The 24,775-nt window shown below is 47.9% G+C and overlaps 1 protein-coding gene across 3 annotated transcripts in view; it reads right to left on the bottom strand.

Moving 5' to 3' along the window:
• Positions 1-24,775, bottom strand: part of LOC100649387 — a 199,026-nt gene that overhangs the window by 26,995 nt on the left and 147,256 nt on the right. For all 3 annotated transcript variants that reach the window (XM_048409259.1, XM_012312609.3, XM_003398251.4), the window contains one exon: positions 16,191-16,299. In XM_048409259.1, the coding sequence (XP_048265216.1) occupies positions 16,191-16,299 (109 nt within the window). The remainder of the gene's footprint in view (positions 1-16,190; positions 16,300-24,775) is intronic.

The following is a 24,775-nucleotide window of genomic DNA, read 5'->3' on the forward strand; positions in this document are numbered from 1 at the left end:
GTTTCCATCCACCGGGGCGTATACGTATTCCTACCATCTTGGCATTTCCAACAGGACTCGAGCAAAGTTACCAGAAGTCCCTCTCAACCTTTCAACCCCTTCGCCGAGACATCCATTTACAAACTGGCGCGTAATAAATGTAACGCCCATTAACGCGATACGGTGATCACGACCCGACTCGTCCGAATGTTTGTTTCTATAACGCTAAAGGGTTGCTTTCTCTTCCGACTTAATCGTTGGTCGAGGAAAATTGGCAATCGTTCTTCGAGCAACGAAGCCGTCAGGCGAATCGTTCCTCCATTTGATGAACGACACAGGCAGGAAGAATCGATTCGTTACTCTTAATCCGGTGTCTTTCAACGGCTCACCCTTCTCATCGTGATATATGGCGATCATAGGGTTAATCGTAGTCCAAGTAATTAGCGCGAAGTTTCTCTGGTCGACAGCTGTCCGGGGTCTCTAACCCCTTTGAAATTTGCGGTCAAATCTCTGGACTGGAATTCATAATATCCACATCCTGAATTATAGTTACATTAGCGAAAACGTCGAACCAGCTACTCGCAGTCTCTCAATTACCTTAATCTAAGAGGAGTGGTATCGCGCGTAGTCGGATCGATGAACCGACCGAAAAAACGGCGAAAGAAAGCGAAGAGCACGGGGAAACAACGAAGAGGGGGAGAGATACGTTTCTAGATAGACTGTTGCCAGGTAGTAACCAACCCCTGTCCATCGAAAAGGCACGATTTACGTGGCGCGTTTATGTCAAGGAGGAGCTCGTGAAATAGTCCAGCGTCGACGAATAGTTGCTGGTCGTTATAAGTAGATTTATGCCGAACCATAACCTTCGGACGTGGTATATGGAAAGATAGGGGAGGGATGTCATGGATGGGGAGGATTCGATGGAGGGAGAAGGTGGAGGGAGAGGTGACTGCTGGGTCACGAGGGAAAACCCTGATGTCCCGAAGGGTGCCAGCTGGCGGGACAGGTTACTGTCTGGGAAATTGGGACGTCGGCTAGAGCCGTTCACCCTCGATCATTTTCCATCGTTGCGCCATTGCCTGTTAGCACCGGCCACCAGGAAAACGCTCGAATGCCGCTAAAGGTGATTTCTGCTGTTGAGTAACCTCAGCCCGGAAGTTCGGTTATTCCGTTCCGTTCTTACCGAAGCGAATCAGCCGAAACTCGAATTTGCTGGAATTCGTAGGAATCCGTTGGACCGATGACCACGAAACTTGATTCGACGATTTCTAGATGCGGTGCTCGGTTACATTTCGCTCGGTGCTTCTACCGTTACCCTCGTCGATGATCGTTGACGTCCAACCAAAATTTAACCAAAGTTTCGAAAGCCAACGAGGACGCGTTATCTCGAATTAGCAAGTTGGACTAACTTCGTAGTAAGGGATCACGTTCTTTTATGCAGTTAATCGGGAAAATCGATTAATTAAACGCACGTTAAATACACGGAGCGAAAAAGACAGCGTATAGGAGACGAGATTTAGGTAGGTTTTTGGAGTCGTGCGGGTCTAACTGTGTCGAGAGGGGATGGACTTTTTCAGCGGTTGAAAATATAGTGGAGAAAGTTTCGTCCAACTTCGCCGGTGTACATTCAATAAAGCGACCAGCCGGAAAAATTCCGAATATGTTGGTGAATAAAAACGGCGCTGGTGCAGAGGAGTACGGCAGGCGGACGCATAAAGTCGGGGGTGAAAATTTTACGAGCGTTGACTTACGATCCATGCAAGTGTCCTTCTGCCATGGCGCGGCACGTCGTTTAGCCTTCGAACGGTCCTCGATCTTTCTCTAATTAATTAAGGAAGCGTTTAATTAAGCGAAACGACCGAATTTCGCGCGGTACGAAGCTACGACCGGCCCCGAGTAAACCTTTAAGAATCGGCGCGAGCAACGTAATTAGCCGGGTTCTCGATATATTCTGGTGTTCAACCTGAATTAATTTGCACGAGACACGAGTTTCTACGAAGCTTCCTCTTTACCGCGTTGTTGAACGCGTCGCATGAAGCAACTCCGGCTCCAGCGAATGTAAATGGTGTCACGCTTAAGGGCGGTGAATTAAATCGACGTCGATATCTGTTCGTTGTTCATTGCACGCGAACGCGTGTAATTATTAATAATTATTTAATCGGAGCATCGATGACGCGAATCAGCGAGCGTAACCGCGCATCGCGTCATACGCTGTTTCACGAATTCGCTATGCCGCACTGATTTGCGGTCACGATCGGCCGGCGGAATCGTCCACGATTTCGTAATATTTATATTCGATGTCGGTGAGGGCAAGCCGATTGGTAGGCCGCATCAGGAAACCGATTAATTACTTCGAATGGCTGGCCGTGACTGATCGAAATCCAGTGGAAATCCGCGTTGAAAAATCGGTGGCCGTGGAACGTCGCACGCTACATAGAAAAGCACTTCGATCGGATTGGTCTGGCTGCGACGAGTCGTTTGATTAAGTTTCCGTTTATTACCCTCGTGGACGAGACCACGTCGAGTTTTCCCTCATTATTATTCATTTTCCCGTGGCCGACTTACGCGTCCACCGAACTCGATACCGATTCCGGTTAATTTCGTACCCCGTAAAGCGATATTAAAATCCGCAATGACGCTGATGTTTTTGCCTTCTAAACAGACAATATCTGCGTATCGGTGTGTACGTGCATGTTTAAAACACAGCAAAATAAGCAAACACCTCTTTCCGTGACTATTAATGTTACCAGTTTTAAGGACGGCGCGTTGAACGCGATAATTTAACTCTTTTTCGTTATTAACTTTTTTATCGCTTTTATCGTTATACGAGGCTAATTTTCAATTGAAATTTTGCAATTGAAACTCTCAGATACAAATTCAAACATTTCCTAGCCGAAATAAACGTACATAACGATGATCAAATAAGAAGCTAAACGAAGATGTCTGGTTTTCGTCTTCGACTTGTCTTGGTTTGCGCATCTTTTACCTTGGATTACTATTTATTGGCATACCTTGAAAGCCAGTTGCCGTGGCGAGAAGCAGGTTTGCGTCGGACAGCTCTATTTCCTTAAACGACGGTTCGAGGTAGTTACGGGGTGGAAATGTCACGCAGCCCGCAGCTAGCTGGTCCTAGCCGATCCCGGCTCAACTTCCGCCTCTACATGTGTTGGCCACATATGTCACCAGAACTAACTTTTCAAACCCCGCTCGCTCTCCTATATAACCTTCCTTACACATTTCGCCCCGAGAGAGTCGCCACCGATCGCTGGGTCAACATATCCACCCGGAAAGTTATCTTCGCCGACCGAGATATTGATAAAATCGAGACGGTTGTTTACCGTTCTCCTCGCCAACTCGACGCTTCCGCTAATTATTGCTCTCGTATGCTTTTCAGTTTCCGCTTTTAACGTCGTTTACGAGTACGTCGTTCGACGATGATGGACAATATGTATATCGGTTCTAGTTGGAACGTTAATGACAGAAATACATATATCGAGCGTAATGTGAGTATCGATCATAATTTGGCAAACAATTACTCGTCGATAAATAAAATAAAAAACACAGTTTGGAAACTCTAGTCGTCCTAAGTAGTTCGTAGGTATTATCATCTAAAGGTTAATCGTTCGGTTGGTTTCTTCGACGAAAGTTTCGATATCGATTGCGAATATCTTTTCAATCTATTTTAGATTTGCAATGTATGCATAATTCATAACGGCCGACGGGAGCGACTTGTTATTCAAAGCCAATCCGGATGCACAGCGTGGGGAATGGCACGAGCGGCGCGTACGTTTTAATACTTTGGCAGTTTGTCCATGATAATTCAATCGTTGAATCGACTGTAGACATTGTGGTCTTAATGCTTAGATCGCTACGTAACATCTGCAAGGGGTATTAATCAGCGGAGCCATTAGTCAGCGTTTCGAGTGTAAAACGCGCAAGCAATGCGCAGGGATGCACGTTAATTAATTAAGTTGCTAACGGTGCCGTCTTGCCGGTTCGACTTGCCAATGTTTTGCTCTGCCTTTGCGAATCGTCGTTATCGCCCACCTCTGCGTTTCCTCGATTTCTTCGTGTCTCCGTTTGAAATTTCTTTGTCGCAAAGTCCCAAAAACCATGCTCGCGTAAGCGAATATATTCTTGGCATTGTCGGTGGTAGTTCACGTTAAAATGGATTTAATTGCACGATGATCGCGCAGAAATTTACGACAGAATTGTTTTTAATTTTATGTACCGTGTAATAATAAATCCTGGTCGATGGTCAAGATATAAATATCATACTGGCGTGGCGATTTCGTTCGATCGAGCTGTCGAATCTATCGATTTTTCGAGACAGACGGTTTTTGGAGACCGGAATCAGCGGAGGATCGGTGCGACGCGGTTACGCGAATCCTTTTCGGCCGGATTTACGACCGCGAACTCCATTCAGAATTGCATTCGAAAATAATATTCGTAAGCTCACGCTGTGATCTAACTGGAATCTGCGTTAACGAAAACTCATTCATGGTCTGCCTTTATCAGATTCTATTTCGACAGTTCGAACGATCGCGCGAAAGGAAAACGCCATATGCACCAACTTGAAACCGGTCTCGGTGCTACGAGGGCATGCGGCGCGATGGAATATTCAGCCGTTTCCGTTTTTATTAGGTCCAACAGATTTGTTTCGTCTGGCTGTCGATTCATTTTTTCCTCTGGTTTCGGACAACTATCTCCGGTAGCCAGCTGTAATTCGACTATAAATTTCGTATCGGAGTTGCACGTATCTCGAGTGGCAAAAGGGTCGCAAGTTCTTTTTATATTTCGACCCCGCGTCGTCCACCGGCGTCCCTCTTTCCGTTCCGCGTTACTCTTTGTCGCCTCAAAAAATTTATTCGCTCCTCTCGATGTTCACCGACGCGCTTGCCTCTGTTTTTCCGTCGCGCGACACTCGTTCGTCGAAAGGTAAAATCTACTCGTTTCGACCCTCGATCGGCTGCACCGTATCGATTTATCCGCGAAACCTCTCTCCGTGCGCCCGGCTTTATCGTTCTATGTTTTTTTATATTTCAGCTTTTTTACATCGGAATAGTCTCTCTGATCGAGAGAAGCCGAAAGCGCTGACTAGAGCTCGCTCGTCGTAAAGATAAGAATCATATGATTCTTTTTATTCACAGAATGTTTCGTTATTACAGGAGAATTAAAGAAATCGAATACGATCGCTCGCGGCACGCTTTCGATATTCGAGAATAAGGATAATTCGTTCCGCTATCTTGGCTTTAATCGTTTGTTAAAATGCTTTTTCCCTTCCCTTATTCTTTTTTCTCGCATTCGCGATGGGTTGCAGGGGGTTAGCAGGGGGATGATGGAGAGCTTACGTAATTCGACATCGATATAATCTAGCCCGAGGGACATTCAGCCGGTAGGAAGGTGCTTTTAAACTTCACGAGGTGTAAATCTATCTTTACCGGCAAGCGTGCCGGTATAAATCAAGCGCGAAGAAAGCGATCGTTCGACGATAATCCGATGGATTAGTAACGTTCGGTCAGTAGCCGTATTTTCCATCCCTGAACAAAGACCGGCGGAAGCTCGGAGAAGCTTTCAACGCGGCTGTTCCATTTTATTCAGATTTTTTCGAGGAGTTACACACCTTTGGGAAAAATACGTACAGCGACTTTGCGTGGAACAGTGCATGCTTACGATTCTCATTTTCTGGCGTAATCCTTAATTAAATTATGAACCACGAGTTACGCCGAAGTTCACAGATAGAAAAGGAAGGCGTGTTATTTCGAGTTGTAACAAAGTACACAGTCTCTCTCGAACAACCGGGAATAACATTTCCTCATTCTCATAATTTTTACTTTGCGGAAGAATGGCTGTAGCTACGTATTTCAAAACTGTTTTCGCAAAAGTATCGAATTTCGTCGATGCGAAAGGACAAGCACGCGTAGAGATCAACGAACGTTGTCCCGTGGCATCTGCCAGTGGAATCTATGATAATGGAATACGCGAGCCGCGTTGCGAGGAAAATACGTGCACAAAGGGTTCGAGCGTGCGTTAACGTGCGGCTCCAATGGCCGAGCTTTGAATTTATTAAAATGCACACGAAATGCATGACCGTCGATGAACATGCCGATCACGGTGATATAGCCCAATATTAATAAAAGTTCGTCGGCCAAAGAGAGCGACAGACTCGGTAAAAACAGGTTTGTAAATATTAGCGGCGAATAATGGATCGTATCCCGTAGAGCGATCGATTTTTTAAAGGGGAATGAACGATTGCGAGGGATGTTCGCATTCTGATAATTACAGACATCTGGTTGAAAGCAGGCTAGCGTTCATTATGGAATTGATCGCGGCCGATGCGACACGGTGCGGCGCGAATTCACCGCCACGCGAGAATACGTGAAACGTCGAGAGACAGCGCGAGGGGTTACGCCGCGTCGTTCTGCGCCGAGTGAACGAAAACCGGGCGTGAGATCGAGAAAAATAGAATCGTTTCTCTCCTTTTCCTGTGGCTCGACTCTCTCCACCATGGGCCAGGTGTATCTTTTTGGCGGTGCGATGAGATTTTTGGCTCGCGATCAAGTCTCGAATGTTTTGGCTAGCCGTGGCCACGGTACCGTCTTGTCTGCCGTGCTACCGCGTCGCGAGAAAAAAAGCTTGATCCGAGCTTCCGCGCGACCGACGGGCTCAGAGAGGCCAAATTTTATTTTCTCTTCGCGAAGAAGACGACTTCGTGCAGGACTGTAACGCGAGACACCGACACTTCGTGCTCGCAGCTTTGCGTTTGGTCGCCAGTCGTCGCGCGATCTTCATGCAAATTTCCCCCGGACGGGATCAAAATCATCGACGCGCGCGCGACCTCTCTCAGCTTTAATTTCGCCCTGCCAGTTATGTTATTTATTTTTCTGCCCTGCGGAGAAATCAATACGCGCCGTAATGCCAGGCCGACGTTTTTCCACGACGCAATAAAATTTCCCCCACAGCCACCTCCGTGCCGTGAAAAAATGTAGCGGAGGATGTTCTCACAGTTTCTCTACAGCGTTCGAATTATTGGCTCGCTTGATATTTTCGATTGAGATCATTGCGTTGCTGAATCGGGATAAATTCGAACGTTTGATATTGATATTTGCGACAGGAGGAAGCGCGTTATGATGTAAAGAAAACGTCGAAAGACTGACATGGTAGGTATTTTAGTCGCGTGTCTTCGGGAAAATCGCGAGAACCGTTCGATATAGTTTTAAGGCTGTGAACGGTAGCGCCTTGTCTAGATTGGCCGCGCGTCTGGAAAAAGCAGCGACGACAAAGATTTCGCGCGAAACCAGAAACGGCAACGGGACGCCCCGAGGTGAGACGAAGCTCTATTTTGTCTTCGCGAGAAGACACGTTCAGACAGGAGCGTAACTCTTCTTCGTCGTTGTTCGTCGTACCGGTAGTTCCCTTCTCTTCCATCGTTCGACCATCCCAGCGTATATTTTCGTCGTTGGTGCGACGTGGAAACGAGCGCGTGTGCCGATTTGCCAGAGTTTTACGTGTCAAAACGCGTTATCGTGTCGGTTGCGCGTTCGCGACATCCTTCCCAGCGATATTCCACAGCGGCTGGAGTTTTCATAAAGCCGATTCCGGCGAAGGGAGAGAGTGTCGCCGACACGCGTCGAAGATTTTCTCGCGACTCGCGTACCGGGGGTCGACTAAGTGGATCGGGTTAGGGGTACATCGAGTGGGTTACTGAAACGCCATTCACTACTGACGTTTCGATTTGCGTTCCGTTTCTCTTCCTTTTTCTTCCGCTTCTCTTCACAATCTCTCTCTCTCTCTCTCTCAGTTAGAGGAACGTCGTCTGTAGGCGATAGGAGGCTATACAATGTGTGGATTTCTTTGCGGTGAAATGGGTTGCTAGAACGTCGATATCGATAAGGCAGCTTGGCGTGATTCGCGAGAATTTTTTAAAAGTCAACGACACTACGAACGCGATACATGCGCGAGAGGAAAAAGGGAGAGAGAGAGAAAAGGGGAGAATAGAGAGAATCATAAAAATTTTCGCGTTTTAATGTGCGAGCACCGGCCCGGTTAATGAAGACTGTAACCTAAATGCAAATAGGTGACCGACAATTGTTTAGCAATGTATATGGATGAGTATGGAAGTTTGCTTTGGCCGGCATGAATATGGAGATGATAGTTTAATTATATGTCACGAGTTGGCGTGTTGTACGGCTGTTTGGGGCATGAAGGGATCCTCGCAATTTGAACGCTTATGCGCGTCGCGCTTTTATTAATTTCATCCCCATTGGTCGCTTGACGAGCTACATTGGGACGTATCACAGTTGTAGAGATGTCGCTTGGTAACCCCGGTGAATTCGCAAACGGAACAACACAAAGAGAACGTCCAATATTTCATTGCGTCGGACCCCGTAGCTCTTCCCGAAGCTTCGACCGCGTAAAGATATCACGTAACATCATTAAGAGTCGCAAAGATAATCTCGCTGCCTTTCCAGAGGAATATACGGCTGCCGGCTTAGTTGCGGCTAATGTGTGTCTCTTATTTACGTATGCTGCACGGCTAAATAAATCATTATCAGAAAGAGGGAGAGAGAAATAAAGGGAAAGGGAGGAGATGCAAAGCGGCACTCCTTGAATAATACAGTGTACGATGGCGGGTGGACGACTGGATTTTAGGTGGCTTACGGCGGCGTAACGGAGCACGCAAGCACCGAGGGTGACGTGCCTGTGGTTTTCGTGGATTAATTGCCCATTCATAAGCCGCCCTTTGGACCTACAAAATCTCCGCTTTCGTCGAACCAACCTACGACGCAAAGATTGAAAAGAGCTTCCGCCGGATAGCGACAGCTTCAAAACGATCCGATTTAATTTCAAGGTTTTACTACACTTTCCAAATTCAGACGCTTCCTAACCGTTAAGTTCATTAAAATTTCTAATTCAGTTTGGTCGGGAAACATCGAGGTCTTTCGCATTCTACGATCTTCCTCGACGTTTGAATTTTTACGCAAGAAAATTACTCGAGACGGAAGGGGCATGAACGCCCATCACTAGCTTCAACACGAAGATACGGAAAAGTAACCCTCAGGATGAATTATTAGGTTGCACGGAAGAACCGGTTACTTAAGTTTTCACGAGGGACTCGATTCACTTTTAACGAGGTTCACCCCCGTGAAGACACAAAGAGACGCGCCTCTCTGTGGCCAGGCGTCACGGTGATCTTGCCTACGAGCTTGCCCGGTTTTTCGGCGAGTGTTTCGAGATTCCGAACGGCTTAACGAAGCTTTTTGTACTTTGAGCGTGGCGCGGTGTAACGCGCCTTCAAATCAGCTTACGGAAACCACTTTTCTCTCGTCGATCGAGTTGGAAAAGTTTGCCGTGACAAAAAACAAAGGACCTTTTTAAAGTTGGAGGATCTGACCGTCGAGAAATCTACGCGTATTGCCTGAATAAATCGTGGCAGAAGGTAGAATCGTTCCGCAAACTAAATCAGAATTCTCGTGGCTTTACGAATCCATCGTCTCTCTGTTCCCGCAACGATAAACTCGTTTCCCTTCCCGTGGCAATATTTTTTATATCTCAGACGTAGAAGAAATTTATGTCGCCCAGAGCACGAGAGGCTGATTTCCAGACAAGCCGATGTGTTTTCTAGAGGGTGTTTCCCGCAATTGCAGGTCTCGTACACCGTGTCACGTGAACGATATTTATACGTTCGATACGAGGGACGATAGGAGGCAAACGGTATATGGGGATGTTCGACGCGTTCGTATCGGCCATCCGACAAAAAATTTTCATAATCATCACGTGCCACTATGCGTTACAATGTCCTACTTGCCCAACCTTCCGATAATTATTATTATTACTTTTTTATCGCCGACATTATTTTTAATGTATTCATCGCTCAGGAAACAAGGGTGTTAGCGTTTGCAATTCACACAGAGTAGGTAGATTACGTTAATTATGAACGCGCACATATAATTGGTAGGTCTCGCAAGACCAACACCAAGACTTTCACGCAGCTCTTCTTTAACGAGCAGACGAATCTCCCGACACGTATGAAAATTAAAATTTCCTTGGCAAGAATAATCTAGACCGCGGCAACGGTTCTAACCTCAAGGGAATAGCGTTACGATGCAAGTAAGCTACCAAGCGGTTAATTGAGTCGGTGAAATCGTCGCGAGACCTTCGTGTTTCGATACGAGCTGTAACTATTTCGCGAGAGTATTACGTGGCCCCATAAACCGTGCTCGCGTCTATATATGTGCGTAAGCGTTGTATTTGTCAAGCTAGGAGCAAGGCAATACAGCAGCGCGTTTATCGGTTCGCGTACTGCTCGCCCAGTAAATTACGGAGGCCGTTGCATTGTAAATAGGGGTTGAAAGGGCTGTTGTTGAGTTTCCCCGACTCCGGCATTTCGAGGCGCTCTTGCGAACACTCGATTACGAACGCGAAGGACCGGCTACGAATGGACGGCGTTCGCGCATTAACCGTTTTCTCGGTCAAAGCGACGCGTTCCGCGGTTCTTCGGAAGTACGGGTTCCACGTCCGCGCGTCTCGAGGACACGGCACTTCTGCCGCGCGGGAATGCGGAGCCTGATCGTTCCTCTCGTAGTAAACCGTCTGCGGCAGACACGTTGAATTTAGTCGGCACTCGGTGCACCCGAAGAGACAATAAGCTAGTGGTTTCTCAGGCAGTTCCGGAAAATTGGGGCCGAGCGCCTCGTATTTTCGCGGTTTTACGTGATCGCAGTGGACCAACTAGGACAGCTCGAGTTCGTCCTCCCCTCCGCCTGTTTCTGCGAATTGTTCTCTCGAATACGCGGATCTAAGATGTCGGGGTAGGGGCGAGATTAAAGTCGGAGTTTTACGGTAGTCACGATTGGAGAATATACGCAGTGGCCGGGAAACGAATGGTGATCGCATTCCGAAAGTTCGAACTATGCCAAACTAATCGCCGATCGGCTTCGAACGTTTCCGGCTCGTGGTCTGAATGTTAAATGTCCCTGAACGCCGAGCCGGTCTGCACGTTACGTCTTGCGGTCGTCAAGGAATCCGATGTCTGACTGCTCTTCGTTCCCTGTAACTCCGCAGCACGAGCTCTTTCGCTGGAAGCTTCCTCTCGTTGCGTTCCAGCGGGAACGTTATAGCAGACACGTAGACTCGTGCGATTTCACTTTACCGTACGTTTCATTTTTCTCTCGTTATTCGTGGCAGACACGCGACCGCGTACCACGTGTCGTGAATCGCCGAAGCATCTCGAGCAGAAACGAGCAGAAACCACGAGTGGATTAATTGAATTTCGAGTACTAATGAATTCTCGCGACCCGATTAATTTTTCGCCGATGTTGATGCACTGTCTCACGGCGTCGTTATCGTTTCGTATGGACGTTACCGCCGCGATTTCACCGAGCTTATTATGCTCGGAAATTTGAAGAGGAATCGTTGATGGAATTTTGATACTACGCCGCTACGCTGGCGGATCGTCCCTTTTACGCCGCATCGACGTAATCTTCTTCCAAAGTTATTTTCCTTTTAAAAAGACTCATCTGCCCTGTAATTTTCATCGTCTTTATTAGCGAGCCTTTTCAAACGAGCGCGAACGGAATCCGCGGCAAAGGGAAACGAAAAGCGGGACTCGCTAGCAGAAGCCGTGCGCCAGCTTTCATCGGTTTTAATTTAACGCCTACATGAAATTCAAACGAAAACTCCAATTTAAATGTATAGGTATATGCCATTTTACTCACAACTCTAAGCGGGATTTCGAGTTCTATTAAGACGTCCATAGCGTCGTTCAAAGGCCGCCGCCGCTTTCTCCGTTGATTCTTATTGTTTCCTCTCGAGGACGTGCTTTTTTTCTTTCGCTTTTGTTCCGTTCCATTAGACCTGTTCGCCCGAAGTTGCGTGTTTGCCCTGGAAAAACGCGAAGACAAACAGCGGGACGACAGGGGGCGCGTTATAAACCGTTGCTCCAACGTAATGCAAACTAACAGCGTCGTATTAGATGTGACAACGTTCGCTCACTCTTCCTCTTTTTTTCCTTGCAACTCATGAAAAATATGGGCCAAGTAAAACGCCGAAAATGCACGCTTTACGCGTCTCGCGAATCTGTCCATCCATTATTTTAACTTTTTAGTCGGTTCCTTTAGTCCCTCCGTACTTTTGTCCCGTTTCGTACAATGCAGCAGCTGGATAAATCGGACGCATCGACCCTTCGCTTTTCTCACTTCGAATCTGTAAATTACAACGCGGTCTCTTTATCCATCGACGCGATCCATCCTCGGGATTAAGTTCGGTATGACGATTTCAAAGATGAAAGATATCTCGCTAAGAATCTCCATCGATTAAACGCATCGATCCGTTTAGCAGATCGAACGGTCGGCTATCGCGGATGTCGCTGCTAGCACGATAGCGTATAGAAAATGTCGGCGTTGAAGTCGGTCGATGTCGTAGCGTGATCTACATTTTCATACAAAAGCTCGGCTCTTTCCGTTAAAATAACGAGCATCTAAAAAGGAAGAATTCGTATCCGGAGAGATTCGGTGGTGAGCGGGCGGTACCAGCTATGGATCGCGTCGGTCCACTTTGTGCGACAGCTTTTGTGCGTATGCAGGTTGAGATTCGAGAGACGCGGTCGTCAGTTGTCGTATATGGGCCAGGGTTATACGGAAACACCTCGACGAAGAAAGAAGCCAGCACGAGAGGCCGACAGCGCCAAGCAGTGTATATCAGAGGCTGTTTTTCGCTCTTTCTTCGCGTCCTTTCTTCCTTCCTTTCGGTTTAACAGCTCCTGCCAGACAGGTTGGGACGACCTGGTCGTTTCGCTTGAATAATCCGTTTTTTACCCAACTTATCTGTCGCGAATTGCGTTATCGCAGCGCGTCAGCTTTTCGGTCTCTGTCGAATTACCCTGGCGATCTCTGCTGTCGAATTTCCCTTCAACGATAGATCGACCGTTGTACCATCCGACATTCGATATTTCGATAGAAATACGCGTTCCAAATGTTTCATCGATGTACGCTATATAATAGCAGGGAAGAACGTGCACGCACCATGCGCGTATTTTATGCGACGAAACCTCGTTGCACTCGCTTACCTGTCACTTAGACGTTGAACGGCTTGGCCACGAAAGGAATTCACTTGGTCGGGGGAAATTTCCTCGTTCGCTTGTCACGTACGTTTTAAAACGTTCCGATGAGAAATCGGCGGAAAGATGCGACAGAGTCTCGCCGTGGAATAAATCAAAGAGAAAAGAAAGCACTTGGTTTTCGGCGTCTTTCGATATCGGAATATCGGAGTCTTCGTGGCAAATGTCCTCGTCTGGAATCACAGGTTGTACAGGTGGAGGCGGGAATTGAATGGATCGAGAGTACGAGATGAAGTGTCTCGAGCAGCGAGATTTACGAGCATCCTCCCAGAGCTGGGTGAGCGCGAAAGCTTTGCATTTGCCGTGTATTTTGGTGAAGTGCCGCGAGGCTGACTGCAAAAGGGATTGGAAAGGGTGGTGGAGGCAGCAGCGATGGGACCCAGCTGCGATAAACTGGATGCTCGATTCGCGACACCGACTATCGTCGGTTCTACGCGCTGGAATTTTGCGGTACGACTTCAAACTGGGCCATCGACCCTGCGAGCCACTCTCGACCTCACTTCTCTCTACTCTCGATCGTCGATCCAGACGATCCTGTTCGCTTTTTAGTAGGTCGTACGCGTCTTTCCTCCTCTCTTGCCCTTTAACGCTGCCTCTTACCGACGACGATTTCGAGCCGGGTTATAGCGAGTTTATCGGAATCACGGTCGCGAGGGAAAATTTATTCCGCGAAAAGACGAGTCACTGGAAATCCATAAATCGAGGATTCCCGAGATACGAGCTGTGATTTATTATGAACAACCGAAAGGAATACGTAGAGTTGCAGCCGGTGCCACGGGGAAGGAAGATTCGCACGGCGGTCCAATTCAGCAAATTCGAAACGACATCCTTTATCTCGCGTGGAAACGTACGCACGACCTAATAACTAACGCTTACCGAAAGAGTCGCTATCAAAATTTCGTATTTATGGGACTCGCGTCTCTCGTACCAAGCAACTCATTTTCCATGGTCGTACGAATAATAGAATACGAACGTGTATCTGTGTTCTGTTTGTGCCCTAGTTGGTTGCATGCAAGTAGACAATGCTCGCTGTACGCTCATTTGTCCATTGTCCATTCTTTCCATCGGACGTTTCTTTTTTCTCTCGGTCCATGTTCCTCCGGGGACGACCTGATTCCTCGATAAAGCCAATAAACCCTCGTCAACCGATGGCAGTGCGGTGTTGGTTGAGACTCGCCCATAGACCACAGTGTTTCCCTTTAGCTTCTCTGCTCTCTTTCCGCGCTGCTCGCCTTTTTCTTGGCTTTCCCGTCCTTCGAATTTATTTAACGAGCGGCTAATCAACGTCAAAGCGCACCGACAAAAAGACCATTGTCACCCGTTGAGCAGTGCTTTTTTTCGCGCGACGTGACGCGGCGTGGCACGCGGCGTAGTTGTCCGACGAAGTTGAACCTTCGTTTGCAGGTTTCCGCGACGCGTAGAAAAGAAAGAACGAGGGAGAGCGAAGAGAAAACGACGGGAAGTTGGCCACGTCGCTGGAATAATAGCGACGCGTATAGGTTCGCAGAAGCAAGTAGTCCCGCCTCGCATTTCCACTCGTTTCGTTGAAATTAACGAGTCGAGTGTTTGCCAGAATCGGGGGAAATGTTGCCTCGGCGAGTGTTTGCTTTGATATTGGCCAACTTTTTCCACCTATCTCTTTCTCTCTCTCTCTCTCTCTCTCTCTTTCTCCTTTCTTCTTTCTCCCGCGCTTTTTCTGGCTGTGATTTTTAACACGAACAGAAGTAACTCGACCGGCAGAAAGAACTGGCAGAACGCGCGCCAAAAAACGTGTTCCTTCGCGATTAATCGACCGGCTAATTCCGCGGAACTATCACCGATCATCGGGAGGTGAACTTTTTTAATTAAACCTATGCGCGATCGATCGACTGGATCCAGGGCGTGAGAATACGGGGGCCACTTGGGAAATTTAATTTTCGAAAGAACCGATAAAATCGCACCAACAACGGGTCGTAGGAAAATTCGGCCGAAGCTGGCTACGAATTCTGTGAGAGGGGCGTAAAACGCGCCGGATGAACGTGAAAATGCAGGCTTCCACCTGAAAGAAATTTTTTATGAAAAACGATTCAACCGTGTTGCCTTCATTTTTTCTCCACCCCAAGGGAAGTTCTCATTCGATCGTTCTTTTGCTCTCTCGCTTTTCGATCGACGCGTTCGAATCAAGCCTGAAAGAAAGGCATCCACCGCCGTCTGGTATTTCGAAGGGAGCAGAAAGTGGCGGAAAAACGTCCGGGATGTGCGGTCTAAGCAGTAAATAACCGAAATTGCAGACGCGGATGACCGTTCTAATTCCTGCGACGGGCAAACAGTTTGATTAGCGAAAGTCCGCCGCCTCCTGAGAGACAGCTTCCCTTTTTCCGGTAACGAGAGACCACGGGGAGGAGAAGGTGGATAAATAAAGAAAAAGAAAACGATGGGCATGGCAGAGCTGGAGAGAATAGAATATAAGAGAAACGAGAATAAGGTGCTTTCTTTAATGGATGGGGAAAAGAAGAGATGGAAGTTGAGGGCGACGGAAAAAGAAGGAAAAGGTTCAATTGCAATTGGAGTGCGAATGGTACGGAAAAAGAGGAAACGCGAGTGGTCGAAAGGTCAGTAGACTCGACGTGTCTGGCGAGCTGCACGAAATCGGTAACAAACATGCCGCGAAATCTCCTCCGACCTCTTCGCAATCTCATCCGCTGCACCGTCCCGGCGGCCGTAGGTGTTCGGAGAAAAGAGGATAACAAGAAGTGAAACTCAATTTCGGCTGGCTTGTATTTCCGTCTTGCGGACGAAGGAGGGAAGAAGGGAACACGGGGAAAGCGTTTCGCAGTCGTTTGTTTCAATATTTTGGAGCGGCAGCGTGTTGCCGATAGGCGAGGAACCTCGTGGATGTTGAAACGTGACTCGTTTACCCGCGATTACCTCTTACGGGTCGATAGATCTGATAATCCGACGGATCGTGGATAACGATGGTAGGCTGCTCTCGTTGTTCGTTAACGAAATATTAAATAGGGAAAGAGCGAGGGTGGATGGGGGCACGACGCGTTGTTTGTTCGGAACGCGACAACGGTCAATTATGCAGAAGCAATACCGATCGATGTTCGCTCACCTGCATGCTGGTTCACCGACGGTCTCGAAAAACAGGCAGGTACCACCGTTCATGCAGAAGTCTCCAGTTATCGGACACGGCTGCTCCTGCCTCGGCCAGGCCGCTGTCGCTGCAACAAAATCAGAAAAAATATATTCGTCAGCATTGGGAACGGAATGCGCATAAATTCCGCGAGCTCTTCCGGCGACCCTAAAACTGATCCTCGTCGATACGACGCTTCCCTCTTCTACTCTCGCCATTTTTCCTTCCTTCTTTTCGTTCTTTCTTTATCCCGTTTCTTTTCACCGTCGACTTTCACACGATCGCGAGCTTTGGCCTCGTTTACTCGCGCGATTAAATCGGCTGCTGCTAAAGCTTTGTCCGCTGCGCGAGAAAATGATATTCGCGCTCGCGAGGCGTGGATCGTGGATTCCAGGCGAAACCGTGCATTTTCATTTCAATCGGCCTGCATGCGGATTAGTCTTTAGTATGCAAATGGAACGGCTGCTAAGGAGGAAAGCCGAGGATGCGAGAAACGACTGGATTTATGAAGAGCTTAAAACATTCTCCCCTTTTTTCCTCGTCGTTTTCCATTCCGTTCACCCCTTTGCCGATAATCATAGAAATCGAACGGCGCGCGACGCCAAAGAATCGCTGCCTCGCGAGCAACGAAGTGTCGAATGCTTGGTCGATTTCTCGCTGGCGAATCCGTCCGGACCGTAACCTATAAATTTCTCAGAGAGCCGCGTAATGCCGCGGCAGACCGTAATTCCTCACTGTCGTTTGTCGTTGTTCAAACCGTAATGCATAATGAATCTAGCCGCTATCTTGCGCCTCGTCGTGAATACCAATTAATCATTGCTCTGTATGCATCTGCTACGGAAATGCTTCCTAATGACATGATACAATCTTCCATACTTTCGGTGTATCAGATCGTTGCTGGCGTAGACAACGCGTTGAAAATCGATGATTCCTTGACCTCTACGTCGTCGACGAGTCGTTCGAGACCACAGAGTATCATCGAACAGTGTCAGTTCCTTCGTAGGTTCAGAACGTTGGGCTTTTGGTTTGGCGAGAGGCGCCGGACACGGTGATGAATCCCGAAAGAGCAGTTTCAGAGCAACATCCAGCAAAGAGCCGCGGGAACCATGCACAGAGCGGCCGTGTGCAATGTATTAAAAATCGTATAATGAGTTTGAAAGCGTGCAGAGCGGTCAGAGCGGAGTAATAGCGTCCGAAGCGGCAGAATGCGACGTGGCGCGGTGTGGCGAGACGGAGAGCGCGTTCGCGTTCGTGCGATGAGCTTGCAAGCGCGTACACCATTATTACACTCGGATTAGTACTCGACCATTCGGACCGGTATTACCGAGCGCAGCTTCAACTTCGGAAAGCTCTCGAGTAGCTTGTACGGTCGGCTTTATCCTCTCTCGCTTTTTCACCCACTACCCATCGCCGTTTTAACCTCATCCAACGCATTTCTTCTCGTTAAATCCCTAACAAGCTGAAGACATTTCGCGGTCAGAGTAGCCCAGTTTTTTGTGCTATCGAGACGAGGCGATTAGAGCGTGGCATAAACGGCAGATCGCGTTGAAATTTTAATCTTCTACCGGTGTTTCTCGTTTCAAAGTTTCCGGCTTCCCTTTGCTACAGATCGGATACAAATTGCAGTTGCGAATCGCGTTATTTTGCGGAAGCGACGAGATACTCGAATTGCACCGGATTTCCCTTGATCCCGGTTTTGTCCTTTTTATTTAGTTGGAAGAATATTCATAGCGAAAAGGCGCAGGGAGAGGTGGAGAATTACCTATGCTGCCGGTATCCGGAGTTAATTGAAGACCGGCTTCGTCGTTTTCCTTGTTTTTCGATGGCAGCGTCGAATCGCGAAAGTTTGATCTCCCTGCCGGTGGCGCGAGCTTCTTCCTCGCCGGTGCGGAAAACATTCTGTAGCAATCTTGTGGAATGCGAAAGTTCGTCGCGCGAAACAGGGTTAACAACGGCGGGAACGAAAGAGGAGAAAAGTTTAGATGAGGCGAGAATCGAGTTTGAATCGCGGCTATATCGATTTGGTTCGACAGCAGCCGCGTTTCAATTCGTTTCTCCGTTTTGGCTTGTGCGATGCGACTTTGCGCGCGTTTACGGGATTCGACGAAAACGCTAAAACTTTTTCGGGCGAAAAATAGGAAAGCTTATCAGCCAGGATGTCGCGGTCGCCGTGAACACGACAAACGCGAGGTTCTTCGATTTACCGACCGGCTTGTATCTCGAAATTTCGCGGCGCTCGTCCTTCCACTCCAATATCGTCGATGCCTTGCCATGCAAAATCTACTCTTGTATGGCTCGATCGTGCGACGAGAATTTTCCAAAACGATTGCCGGTACTCGTGTGCGACCAAAAGATCCCACGATGGACGGCATCCATTTACCCGGGCGTCGATCTTCGACCGCTAGCTGCGAGAAAACCTCAATCTCTGGAAATTCCAACAAATTTCTCCGCCTTGCTCTACCTCTCAAATAACTTACAGCTTTTCGGTGAATAGGTGCGCCGTCTGGTTACGGTACCGACGTCTGTCGATTTTTTCCCCTGATGAATCGAAGCTGTAGCGAGGGCAAAATCATTAAAATAAGTGCCCTGAAGTATGCGAACGTGCTGCTTAACTTTTCCTTATAAAGTCGAGAATTTCATTTGGAAATAGCGTCGCTGGTAAACTAGATCGAGCAAGTTGTTAAGGTACAATGAAACTCAATGGCAAGATTTCCAGCTTGTTTACTTGCGTATGTGCGACACAATCAGCATCACTGTATTATCGTTCAAGCTTTTTACCGTGATAGACCACCCCAGAAATTTGCCGGTATTTCTAAATTAATTTCCACGATATTTCTTCTCTTTGGCTTTTAAACGCCTCGTAAATTAACGTTTACGCGAGAGGTGTTTTTCGATCAGCAGGTATCCAGTGCGTAGTAGTCGAGGCAAGTTTGTCGCGCGTTTATTTCACGAATTTTCCAGGTGAATAGAATTATCTCTCATTAAGAGACCCGCTATAGTTAGCGAAGCGTTCTCGATAACAAACAGTTTTACCGTTGGCTGTTCCTGACGCGTGTAACATTGTTTGAATACCATTATCCCTGTCGATGTAACATCAATCGGTGTCGCGGATGAGTTTAGATAGCCTCGACCAGCTGTTTCGCGTCACGCGCGAGTCTCTATGTTGATACGTCACTCTTCGACGTGTTTACGGTCGAGTGTTGAAATTTTTGACATCGATACAGGGCTTTTTTCGATCTGGCGTTTCAACCGGCCTTTGTCCGCGTTTTGATCGTACCTGTCGCGACAATTCCCGTGTCACAACTTTTTTCCCCCGTTTAATACAACGATGCTCGCGGGCTGTGTAACTTTTTGGTACAACAACCAGCCACGCTTGCTCTCTCTCGTGTTCTCGTTGCTTGGACGATGAACGCGTTTAGCGGCAGGAGAATTAGTTTTGAAAATCTATTCTAGTTATCTGCGTTAACTGGCTGCACATGCGCGCGCTAATTAAGGCTAACACGCTGGATTCTTCTGTCCCATCCTCTGTGCTCGTATTTCAAGTATGAAATACGAGTTGTTCGTTCTTCGAGCGTGCTCCGAAAATTGCGGCGAAAACTCGAGCAGGCTCGCACGGAAGCCGACCAAATGATGAAACTTTTAATCTGCTCTGGTCGCGGTGCTGTCGGAACCGCGAGACACCCGGGAAAAAAAATTCGGGAGACCAAATTATACGACCTGTTCTCGCCGAGAAACGTTGTTCCAATTACATCACAAAGTGCGCCGTTAGGCACATTGATGTTCCTCGTTGCAGGTTCCGCGAAAATAATTTTTCCAAAACGGAAAATTACGGTATCTATTCAGGATGGCGAAACCTCACTTTTACACACGGATAAATTACGACGAATGAAAGTCACATGATTTTAGTTAGAACAAACTGGCGCATCGATGAAAGTTTCTCGAGCGTGGTCCATTTATATCTTTATATTTTTGCAGCGAGTGCGAATAGCATGGAAGAAAAATCTGCTATCTCGTTCGGGTAACGTTTCGATGGACAGGTGTTCGAGTTGCCGGAAGATGAGAGGACGCGCTTTCATCCAATGCTAATTTGCATCGGCAGTGTTCGAAAATAGGTGCGGACCGGAGGCGGTACGTAATTAAGTCGGATATAATTGCCCTAATATATCTGTTCGCGAGAGTTTGCGGTTCGGCTGGTCGCGCACGCGTACGGTTCACACCGTTGAACACGGTCCAGAGTCGGTCCATTTGCGTTTCCAAATATCGTGTTTCAAACGCGAGGCTGCTCCGCTCTATTGGCTCTGGCAACGACTGTTACCGCTTGCGACGAACGAATCGACTCGCGGCCATTCCCATCCCGAGAGAAATCGGCGCCGTCGACTGGTTTTGTTGCTCGTCTTCGAGCAGAACTTTATCATTTCGTATTTCGCCGACGTACGACTAATACGCTACGGGATCGCGTAAGTGGATTTTAGCTGACGTTTCGCGCGTTCCATACGTCTCTAACGGGGTAAAATGATTCGGGTTACGTGACTACGCCGGTGTCCTTTGAGACAGAAGGAAAAAAGTAGCCTTCCAAAGAAGCGAGAGAAAAATCCGGACGAGAGCCTTGCGGAATCATCGCGCTCGTCCACGTCTGGAAGAATGAAATTGTGAAGTTTCAAAGGACCCTCTGAGCTTTAAGCACCGTCCACGGATCTCCACGTGATGCTTTACCGAGCGAAATTCTCCTCCCCTCATTCGCCTGCAATTCTCCATCCCTTCTCTAGGTCGCTCGTGCCCCATCTGCGACCGTCTTTACCCTCTCGCTCCTAGTCCGTACGTTCTTTCCCTTTGTTGGGGTAGATTCCTTCCTGTCGCTAGAAAAAGTAAATTGAATAGATCTAGCAAACCGTGCAAAAGGAAGAGTCCCGCGGAAGTGAAGAAGAAACGAGGGAGGAGAGAGTGAGACCAGATTCTCGCACACGCACGTCGCCGAACCTACCGAGCGAGAGCGCGTTGTTTCTGTTGCTGCGACGCTTTCGAGCCAACATTTATGAGATGTCTTCGACGTAGGAAACGGAATTTTAACATCATCGATGATATCTAGATTTCTATCTGTCCATCTTCTTCTTGGCAGAATCGAAGACGAACGAGGCGAATCAAAAATTGGGTTCGCACGAAGCTGGTAAGATTCAGGTACATGGCAATCGTTTTGCGGGCTGTTTGCAAAGAGATTGCAAGACGGTTGTTTCGTCCGTGTTTCACTCATAAGCGAAAGAGCGCAATTTTCGAAGAGAACGGAGCGCCCTTACATCATCCTCGTTAAAGTTTTATGGCAGACGTATCGCGCGTTCACGGATAAGACCATCCGCCCGACCAGGCCATTGCTCGCGAGTCTTTTTAAGAGCGTCTCTTCCCACAGGATGGAACGAGTATTCTCGCAAAGAGAATTTTCGCCACAAAGAGAAAGAACTAAGAGTTTTCGACGGGAGAAATCTTCCATCAACGGAAACAACCGGCCGAGCGCGAGTATCCCCTTCTCGATGCAACTCAAGGCGCTGTCGCTTTCCGCTGCGCTTCGTAAACCTCTGGCTCTGAAATTTTATCCACCGTTTAGTTTTGATCTTAGCTTTCCTTTCTACTCGGCAGACTTTCTTTCTTTGCAACAATTTCTCTACCGACGTTTTATACCCACGGAAATTTTCTTCTCTTCCAATCTGTGCCACGTTCGAATTCCCCATTTGAATCTGTCAGTCAGCGAAGAGATTTTTGAATGACATTTTGCTGCGAGCCTTCCCGAGGCAAATACCGTTCTGCTTGAATTTTCGGAGACACTTTGGTTTATAAGAATACCAGAGGAGCGCAATACACATAGACACACACAGAATGAAAGCACATAAAATGGGCACGTCTGCTCGATATGACCAGGCCAATACTCACCAGAACGTTCTCGAGAACATCGCAAATCCGATAGCTGGCCCGGTCAACGATCCGGTTTAGATTATTTTTCAGACATCCGCCGCGTGTATTCACTCGTATCGCGGTAGGGGAGAACGATTCAATAAGAGCGCGATATTGCTGACCCCGGCTAATACAATCTTCGATTCTGCTTGGAATTTCAAATTCACCGACTGCTCGGTTATCGCGATCGCCTGTTTCTCTCTTTTAGTCGGACTCGCGGGATTGTTAGCTTTTGCCTTCGGTTCGGAATGGGCCACGCGATTTACACCTTCGACCACAAAGGCAGCACGGGCAAGATTAAAGGGTTACAGACGTAAGATCAATCTCTAGAACAGAGGCGCAAAATTGCTCGAATTTTCGTTCGCCCGTTTTCCTTTCTCTTGAAACTCGCTTCTGCCGGATACCGTATTTCTTCCACTTTCGACGCGTCGAGCCACCATGAATTTCTATCTGTCCCTTCTCGCGGTACACACCGGAGCATCGACAGGTTCTCGCGAGTTTCAAATCACATTCACGTTTCCGCTTTGTTCCTTTCCTAGTAATCAAACAGTCTGCTCGCCACGCTATCGCGCTTCCAATTTATCCAGCAGCCAAGTACCGGCGGACAAAAGATTTTTGTTATACCGCCTTTGTTGTTCTCCCGATTTTACGAATTCGTTCGACGACCGTTGCAGCTAGAGTTTGCAGAAAATGTCTTGCGCCGTGCACACGCTTTCAACCGTCTTTTGTTCGCCGAGACACGCTTGAATTTCCTGGAAAATCCACGGGGACGGGAGAGGTTGATATGCGGGCGGGAGACGATAACGAGTTGCGATCTCCTTCTGCGAGCTTGGACACCGAGCGTCCAAGCGAGTAGACGCGAAATTTCGTCCGTTGTCGGACCGCACAGAATCCTCCGTATCGGACACTATGCTTCCGTTTTTCTCGTACTTTGCTCGCAAACAAAGCGGAGCTGCGCGCGAAGCTTGCTCAGGGTGGCTCGGTTGTTTGTCTTCCATTAGCCTCGCTCGTTTTCGTCGAAAGTAATACCCTCCGGTTAATTCGCTTTGACGACACGTTCGCCAAGGATCGTTACGCGACATCTCAATTCGCGCGACGACCGAAAGAAATTGATCGACCGTTTCACATAAGTAACTTTACTTCATCTCTCCAGTTATTTCGTTCCTCGGAAGCTATTTAACCAAAGTGGAACGATACGAGCGTGTTCCGTTGGACGAATTCTTTTCGACAACGAGCCAACGTTTTCGCGCAATGAACGCTGCTAGCACTCGCGATGCGGGAAACACGGTCAAAGACGAAGCAGAGGGAAAGGTAGGCGAGAGCGAGCGCGGAGAATAAGAAACGGGACGAAAATCGTACCGTGCTGCGGAATTCAAAGGGACGAGAAACAATGGACCGGCTGCCGTGCTGTACGAATTCTTTCGCGAATTCATTTAACGATGTAACTACGCGATGAGAAACGACATTTTGCCGATGAATGCGCGAACGTAGGACAGCAGCGCCGGGTGCACCTGCCAACGGAATCGGCGTGGGGATGCACGCGATTGTACGCTTAAGGACAACCCGCCTCGGCCTTGTTTCGTCAGCCATTTTTTCCGCAAACGAACTCCCCTCCCCACGCTGTTCTGTGTCTATTTCCATTTCGCTCCTCCACGTTTTTCTTTTTGTGATATCGGCCGTCGGAATATCATCAGCCGTCCGCGTTTTCGCTCTGCGCGAATTGCGGCGTGTAACTTTGGAATGAGCAAGCTGGCGATATATTGTTAACGACACCGGGATTTGTGTCAAGAACCGAGTCGGTTGATGTCAAAAGACCCTCCGCCAGGGGAACGTAATCTGGAACGTTGCTTCAACGTTGTCTCCTCTTCGGAATCACGCGGTGGAACAGTGGAGGTTCCGGTCTCGCGCACGTCAGCCTGATTTCCTTTCCGTTTGTTCTAGACAGTTAGCTTTTACGAGATTCACGAACAACCTCTGATTATTCTTTTTATACGACAGTCGTAGGTGGAACGATTTCGAAGATTGATCAAAGTCGCGAATCTACCTCGCTAGTTGTAAATTTCAAAAGTTACCATTACATCGCCACTTCTTTCTTTCGTTTATTCCTTCTTTTTTCCACTGTCACTCTTTGGCGATTTACTTTTCGTGTCCCCGTTGAACAGCAGATAGATTGCTTACTAATTCGTCGCTGTTCCAGTATTCCACTCATACGGTGAATTTCTTTTTCACGTCGATTAAGTCGCATGTGGCGAACCGGCGAGTTGATTTTTCGCAAGGCGATATCTCGCGTTCTTTGATTAACCACTTTATTCGTCGGGCACGTACATCGCGAAGCTACTCAACGTTTTGGAAGTTTGATCATCGTGATCGAGTGGATCCAATCGCGCTCTCCCAACGACAATAGCTGGCGAGTATTGAATCAACAGCTCGTTTGCTTTATTGAATTCTGACAATATTGCCGGGTAGGGTGATAGATAGTCGGCACGATACAGCGGGACGAGCAACTAATGGCTACTCTCAAATTAATAGGGAACGCATTAGAATGTGTAACTCGTCGCGGTATACACGTCGTGCGGAAGTGATTAAAATTGATCCTGCAATCAATCCGCGAACGGCACCTATCG

Source organism: Bombus terrestris, chromosome 10 (assembly GCF_910591885.1).
Source record: "Bombus terrestris chromosome 10, iyBomTerr1.2, whole genome shotgun sequence".
NCBI lineage: Eukaryota > Metazoa > Arthropoda > Insecta > Hymenoptera > Apidae > Bombus > Bombus terrestris.